Genomic DNA, 7,887 nt, shown 5'->3' on the forward strand with positions numbered 1-7,887 from the left:
TGACAGAAAGGCAACAGTGACTCAAATAACCACTCGTTACAACCAAGGTATGCAGAATACCATCTCTGACGGGGCTACAGCAGCAGAAGACCACACCGGGTGCCACTCCTGTCAGCTAAGAACAGGAAACTGAGACTACAATTCGCACAGGCTCTGTTGCCCGGTCTGATGAGTCTTGATTTCAGCTGCGACATTCAGATGGTAGGGTCAGAATTTGGCGTAAACAACATGAAAGCATCGCACACTTTAGTACCAATTGAGTATCGTTTGAACTTGAAATCCTTCCTGAGTGTTGTTGCTGACCATGTCCATTCCTTTATGGACACAGTGTACCCATCTTCTGGTTTCTTGAACATGACAGTGACTTCACTGTACTCCAATGGCCTCCACAATCACCGTATTTCAATCCAAAAGAGCACCTTTGGGATGTGGTCGAACGGGAGATTGGTATCATGGATGTGAAGCTGACAAATCATGCTATCATGTCAATATGGACCAAAGTCTCTGAGCAATGTTTCCAACACCTTGTTGAAAGTATGCAACAAAGAATTAAGGCAGTTCTGAAGGCTAAAGGGGGTCCAACCCGGTCCTGGCAAGGTGTACCTAATAAAGTGGCCAGATTGTGTGTGTGTGTGTATTGTGTAATAAAGGTTTGGTAGAGAACATTTGTGAAGTTGTCTCTCCTCCAATGTGGCTGCCTTCAACTGTTCTCTGTACTGTGATAAATGAGATGAAGCCCTGATATTGTGCAAATGTCCTGCTTGTCTGTACAGCTTTAGTCAATATTGTTCCCTCAAACACAGTGGAGGAAAGCCTTAAAGACCATTCTTTTAAAGGCTTCTATAAATCATTCAAGTTGATAGAAATTTGCATATTTTTAGTTTCGGTTTTGCATAAATCAATCATGTCATCAATCATCTACAATACACTCAGACCCACTTCAACTCAGTTTTGTATATAAGCCAAGTTGTGATTGAACTTGACGGTGGACTGACAGGAAATGCTTTAAAGAGAGGTCTTTGAAGAATCTATTAATTTCATTAGGGAATATCTCAACCAATTAATATTCAAAACTCCCTTTAGCACTGATAACATGCATCTGTCCCCGACACTGAATGAACCGCTAGCAAAGATTTTACAGAGACTGATATGGATTGGCGTGATGCAGACTTTTAATTGTACAGGACTTGTGGAAGAATTCAAGAAGTTGAAAAATGGGCTGCTATGATTTCTAAATTATGAAAATATCTAGTCTTTCATCTGTCAGTACATTTAGTAAGTACATTAATATGTATGTAAATATGTGCAATGTCCTTTTCTTTAGCACATTTGAAGCTGGGGATGCACTGATCTGATACACTGGATTGGTGCTGGGCCCATACTGAGCAGATCAGATACTGGCCATAACTAACTAATCGTGGTGATATACAGTTTCTTTTTTAGTGTCATCATAGAATTTGGTATTTCATTTCAGTGGACTGCTGACTCAGTCGCTGACCTCCTGTTTCCTTATTTGAACACTCATAGTGTGGCACACAGATTTTGCACTGGTATTAATCAGGAAATGGCATCCGTACAGAAAGAAGTTTGATCAGTACATCCCCATTTTAAAGAAATAGTTCAACCTTTTGGGATATGCATTTATTCCCTCTCTACAATTCCTGATCAACAAAGTCTTTTTTTCTGAGCGAGCCGATGCACATTTTGACACTTGTCAACCTTCCTTCATTTAAACATCCTCCTTGGTACCTGGTGACCTTCCATCTCAAATAAATATCCCCAGACTCCTTTCATAAGCCTTTAATCTCCATCTATCAAAACAGTTTTCTGTAACTTGGATACAAGTGAAGCCAGACAGACGGTCTTCAAGGCAAACACATTTACTGTGTTGATGCCGTTTCAGCCAAAGTGTCGCAGAAATGGCTTCTTATTTCATTTGTTGCTTTGTTATCTTGTGGTGAAGAAACGATATGCAGAATACAAACTGCAATAATTCAATATGAAATTCAACCAAGCACACTGTTTACTTTCAAACTGAACTTTCTGTCTGTGAGGACTGTTTTCCCTTGAAAGCCGGGCCAAGTCCTTTTTAAAATACCTATTTGACTACTTGTTACACAGAACAGCAAAACAAGTAATTTGATGAGAAATATTGTTACCCAACATCTGCCTGTGAGTCATGAATGTTGTGTTAGCATAACTGTGTGGGTGATATCTTGTGTTTTGGTGTGTGTGTGTGTGTGTGTGTGAATGAGACAGAAGGATGATGGTAACAGGTAGGTGTTTGTTGTTATTATGCAATTTTCATACTCATTCTCTGTTTGTGTGTGCGTGTGTGTGTGTGTGTTTTCAGTCGTCAGTGCACAGGGTCTCCAGGCCAAGGACAGGACGGGCTCAAGTGACCCGTATGTCACGATCCAAGTTGGGAAGACCAAGAAGAGAACAAAAACCATCTACGGCAACCTGAACCCAGTCTGGGAGGAAAAGTTCAGCTTGTAAGCTCAGCTTGTTATTTTCTTCCTGTTTGTAAAGCTCAGGTGGAGCTCTTAGAGGTCTGGCAAAGTGCAGGAAAACAGGGTCACTGTTACGATCACGTTGCATTGGTAGAGGAAGGTCTAAGATCTTTTAGACTCTTTTAGACTCTCTTATACACACATGGTAAACCTACACAGGGGATGTGACGTTTATTGTTTCATATTCTGAAAAAGGGAACAAGAGAAACAATCAGAAAGGAAATACATGGAGACTAGATCAGATCACACTACATGTAAAACTAATTACAGGTCATGTATGATGCATTCACACATAAGAATGTGGCTTATATGTTCAACATGTGTCCGCTTGGTCAGTGTGTAGATTCAACGTTTTAATTAGTGATTCTGTCACTTTATTGGTTTGATGATTTCCAGGACAAAAGATGTATGCACATTTTGTCAAAATGGTCAAATATTGCCTGGTGAAAATCAGTGTGTGAAAAGTTATTTCAACAGCATTTTAAAAATATATATATTTCATCATGTAGTGAGGACTTGCTTTGCAATTAAATATAGTTATTGAAATCCTTGCAAATCAACAAATCAATGCTTACTGGATAGTAAACTCAGAATGATAATAAGGCGCATAGTTTGATAATATTTTTGAACAAATATTAATTTGCTCCAGGCATGCGTACCCTCCACCTTACCCGTTTGCTCCATCACTCACACATTTGTTAAAATAATACCCCACCCACCTTTTACCTGTCACCACAGCGAGTGCCACAACTCATCGGATCGGATCAAGCTGCGGGTTTGGGATGAAGACGATGACATCAAGTCGCGAGTGAAGCAGCGTCTGAAGAGGGAATCTGATGACTTCTTGGGTCAGAGCATCATCGAGGTTCGAACTCTGAGCGGAGAGATGGATGTCTGGTACAACCTGGGTACGTAGTCACTCAGAACCACAGGAATATGGGACACAAGGTGTATGATTATATTTTCTGTGATTTTGTAATTAGTATTTATGCATGTGGGTTAGCTTATTAGCACAGCAATTGAAATGCTCAGTGTTTTAGTTGTGGTCTTAGATCCGAAGTTTAACTTGTGTGTGTGTGTGTGTGTGTGTGTGTGTGTGTGTTACAGAAAAGAGAACAGACAAGTCGGCGGTGTCTGGTGCCATTCGACTACAGATTAGTGTGGAGATCGAGGGAGAGGAGAAGGTGGCACCCTACCATGTACAGTACACGTGCTTACATGAGGTAACACATATACACACACACACACAAACACTGGCCTGCATTTTTGCTTGATAAATGACATTGAATCAAACTGATTTGTAATCAAAATTGTTGTTGATTTGTTTTCTGCAGATACAGTAGACTAATCTATTAATTGAAGAGTCGTTTAAGCACTAAATTCAAGGAAGTGAAATCAAATCAATCTGTTTTTTGGATCAGAGACGCAGATCTGATTTTTGATTTAAAGCCTTTTCAGTTTTGTAATTTTTTTCTGCTAACATGAACAGACATATCCTGAATGGTTATATATGCAAGAAAGAAAATTAGCAAAGTTATCAGATGTGGACAGTTTCTCAATTGGCAAGAAAAAGCATCTCAGGTCACTTTTGTATGCTGGATGTTCCTGTGAATAACCAGTATATAATCCAGTGGCTGGTATTTACTTCTTTGAGCACTGCTGATGTTTTCTTGTTCACTCAACATTTTTCTTTGTAGAACACATTCCACTTCTCGACTGATGTAGAGGGAGGCGGCGTGGTGAAGATTCCAGTGGCTCAGGGAGATGATGCGTGGAAGGTTTACTTTGATGAGGTGCAGCAGGAAGTGGTGGATGAATTCGCCATGCGCTATGGCATTGAGTCCATATACCAGGCCATGACGTAAGCTCTGTGTTTGTATCTGCATGTGTGTGTATCTGAATATGCACGTTTGCCAGGCACTCCAATAGTATTCAATTCATCTAACAGGCCATGATGTCAGCCGATTGCGTGCATATGTGGGTTAATCAAATCAGGAAATACTTGACATGAGTGTGTTTCTGTGCAGAATTTGTATGCCTGTATGTGTGTTTGTGTGTTGTTGTGATGCCAGGGGGGCGTGGTTGTCATGAACTATAAATGGCATGCAAATGAGTTTATCTTATCTAATGAGAAAAAATGACCTGTCACCTCAGACATTTCCTCTCTGTTTGATTAGATCATTGCAGGCAGGTGGAGCAAAACAGCAGACAAACACACACAGCCACACACACACAATGGTTTAATTATATTAATAATGTTGTGATTTGACCTTAAAGGGACAGAGAAGGTCTATGTGTTTGTTTGTGTGATAAAGGAGCACACTGACATAACATAATCATACTGAGTACATTGAAGTTGTAAGCAGAAATGGCCCAGACTTGATGAGCCAATCAATAACACAGCCAAATGAAAAGTTTGATTGAAATACACAAGACGCGCTGAAGCCATTACAGAAGTCAGCTGTGTGGCTCCTTTGCTAGAACAAACTGATTAATTCATGTGTGTCTGATTTTTGGTGAGCCTGTCAGCTGTTCGCACTCTTAAATAAGTAACTTGTGCTCTCAAATTTAAAAAAATGTACACCCATTTGTTCCCTAGATACAACGAAACAACGTGCTATATCCCTTAAAATGCATTGAAGGAATTTTAAAGATAGCATTTCACTGGCAAAATCTTCAGGGGAATAGATATATTGTCCATCACTTCTTATTCACAGCATTACACAGTGGTATGTTTGCACCCAACCGATATTAGCTAGACATTATTTTCAACAATGGCCAGCTTTGGCATTGTATCATCACAGCTTTATAAACAAATGTGTGTCAAGCTGATAGGACAATGGTCAAAAGTAATAATATATATTATATTATATACCTATATATGTATAGGTATACTACACCAGTTAGTATTGCACTTCCTTAAGTCTGTTCCCTGAGTCTGAGACTAGAAGGCTGTTCTCACATGAATCTACTGAAGGGTGTGGTGGGCGGCACGGTAGTCCAGTGGATAGCACCTGGCCTCACAGCAAGAAGGTCACGGGTTCAAACCCCAGTCATCCTGGCCTTTCTGTGTGGAGTTTGCATGTTCTCCCAGCATCTCTGTGGGTTTCCTCCAGGTCCTCCAGTTTCCCCCACCATCACAAACATGTTAGTTCTTCAGTCAGTGCAATTGACCGGGCACTGATAAAAACCTGGAGTTGGTCCCTGGGTGCTGCACAGCAACTGCCCACTGCTCCCTTGAGGATGGGTTAAAGTGCAGAGAACGAATTTCACAGCATGTATGTGTATGTGACAATAAAAGTATCTTCTTCTTCTGAAAGGTTTCTCTGCACTCACCTTAAATCTGAGTGCATGCATTTATTTACTAGCAGGATTTTGTAACATCACATCTAGTTTGGAAGCCAATTGGGGTCCAGAATACAGCTTACGTAAGTGTGATGTGGAAACATGAAACCTCCAGTGCACATACACTGAGAATGGACTTTACAGTGAAGTAGGCGGCGAAAGCAGTTACTGACAGATTCTGGATTTTTCAGGGAGGGAGGAGAAGACGTAATTTTGAAAACATTTAATGAAGTAGTCTTTCGTGGACTTTTTTTGTGGAAAAAGAAAAGAAAAGAAACCCATATCAGACACAAAATATTCCTCAAAGTATTTTTACATCTCTGGAGGGGATCTTAAAGTTGGGGAAATTACAAAGGGAAAAATCAAAGCATGAAGATATCCTAACTTGGTATGGTATACTTCAAAAATTTTAGATCCTTCCATTCCCATGATGCAATTTGCAAAATGTGTAGTCTTGAAATAAAGTTACACAGGATAGGTGTGTAAAATGTTTCAGCCAAAATGACTCCTGAACTCAGGGTTATTATCTTAGATGCAGAATTTAAACAGCTGTTATCAGAGTAGCACTCCTCATGACGAGAAATGATCCTCAGTTACCCCCTAATGATATTTATATGAAGGAGTTGATTCAGTATTTTGTTTAGGCCATATCAAAATGCTGGTGAAAGCCTGCTGCTTAAACAGAAATATAACTCCTGACAGCTGCCTGGCTCTGTTTTCTGTCAGTGTATTGATTTGTACTTTTATTACAAAATATAATTGAGCTGTTTCATATAAAAAAATGTGTCTGATATAATACCAATATTAACTTATCTCCAACTAATTAACAATTAATTTTTTCCCTCCCACCTGTCTGTCTTTCTTCTCTCTCTCATCTCCAATTATACCCAACCCTTTTCTCCTTCCATCCATCCATCTGATCCTTCATCCTCCTTCTTCTCTGTTATTTATTTTCTCCACTGTGGCCTCTTTATGTCTTCTTTTCAACCCCTCCTTCCTTCTGTCTCCACCTGTCTCATCCTCCCTCTCTCTTCCCAAACCCACCTCCTTCCCTCCCTCTCCATGTCATCTTGCCTTTTTTTTCTCCTTTTACTACTTTTAAACCTTCAATCTTCCTCCATCCAAACCTGCTAACCTCCCTCAATCCAACCTTCCCTTTCTCTTCCTCCCCCTCAAATATCTCGCCTTTCCTTTCCTCCTCAGCCATTTCTCTTGCCTGTCGTCTAAGTACATGCTGTCAGGGGTGCCAGCAGTGATGAGCACCCTGCTGGCCAACATCAATGCCTTCTACGCCCACCCCACCGCCTCCACCAACGTCTCTGCTCCGGCCAGATTTGCAGCCTCCAACTTCGGGGTATGTGACCACCAGACACAATGAAATAAACACGCATAAACACTAATCTTTTCTGACTAGTCAACTTGTCAACAGACCTTTGGCAGTATGTTAAGTGTCACCTCTTGACACATTGTAAGAACTAGATTCAGGGCAGACTCGGCTTTCAGGAGATGTTGTGTACCTGGGTGGCCACAGTGGAAGCCCTCACCTTTTGAACAACATTAGCAGGTGACTGGATTTCAAAACAAACAACTTAGATTTCTCAGTGTGAAATAGACAACATTACTTGGACTGGAAACTATAGCTCTGTAAGGAACCACAGTTTTGGTCTCTACCAGATCGTTAGCCTCAACGAAACCACATCAGATCAAAAAATAAACTTTATCATCGCTGACAGAAAACTTTGGCAAAAAACTTTGGCAAAGTTATAAGTAAATTAGACTTAACCATCTCTACTTAGAAATAATACTTAAATCTGTGTCTAAAACTGCAGTTGAGGTGTTTTTGCTTGTAGCTCAGAATGAGAATATTGTGGTCAGGAAACTCAAACATGGACACATAACATAAACACCTTGTAGTTAACAGTGGCTCATTGCTGCATGTTACCGAAAAGAAAAATACTTTCCAGAAAGAGGCAAGCTGATAAGAATACAAGATGGTTATATAGTAATGTCATTTTTGCTAAACTAGCTT

The 7,887-nt window shown here is 40.2% G+C and overlaps 1 protein-coding gene across 4 annotated transcripts in view; it reads left to right on the top strand.

The window, feature by feature from the left end:
• LOC123961036 (protein unc-13 homolog B-like) overlaps positions 1-7,887 on the top strand; it is a 110,042-nt gene that overhangs the window by 50,051 nt on the left and 52,104 nt on the right. For all 4 annotated transcript variants that reach the window (XM_046036135.1, XM_046036136.1, XM_046036139.1 and 1 more), the window contains 5 exons: positions 2,354-2,495; positions 3,252-3,421; positions 3,621-3,736; positions 4,211-4,374; positions 7,062-7,212. In XM_046036135.1, the coding sequence (XP_045892091.1) occupies positions 2,354-2,495; positions 3,252-3,421; positions 3,621-3,736; positions 4,211-4,374; positions 7,062-7,212 (743 nt within the window). The remainder of the gene's footprint in view (positions 1-2,353; positions 2,496-3,251; positions 3,422-3,620; positions 3,737-4,210; positions 4,375-7,061; positions 7,213-7,887) is intronic.

This window comes from Micropterus dolomieu, linkage group LG21, assembly GCF_021292245.1.
Source record: "Micropterus dolomieu isolate WLL.071019.BEF.003 ecotype Adirondacks linkage group LG21, ASM2129224v1, whole genome shotgun sequence".
NCBI classification, from domain to species: Eukaryota; Metazoa; Chordata; class Actinopteri; order Centrarchiformes; family Centrarchidae; genus Micropterus; species Micropterus dolomieu.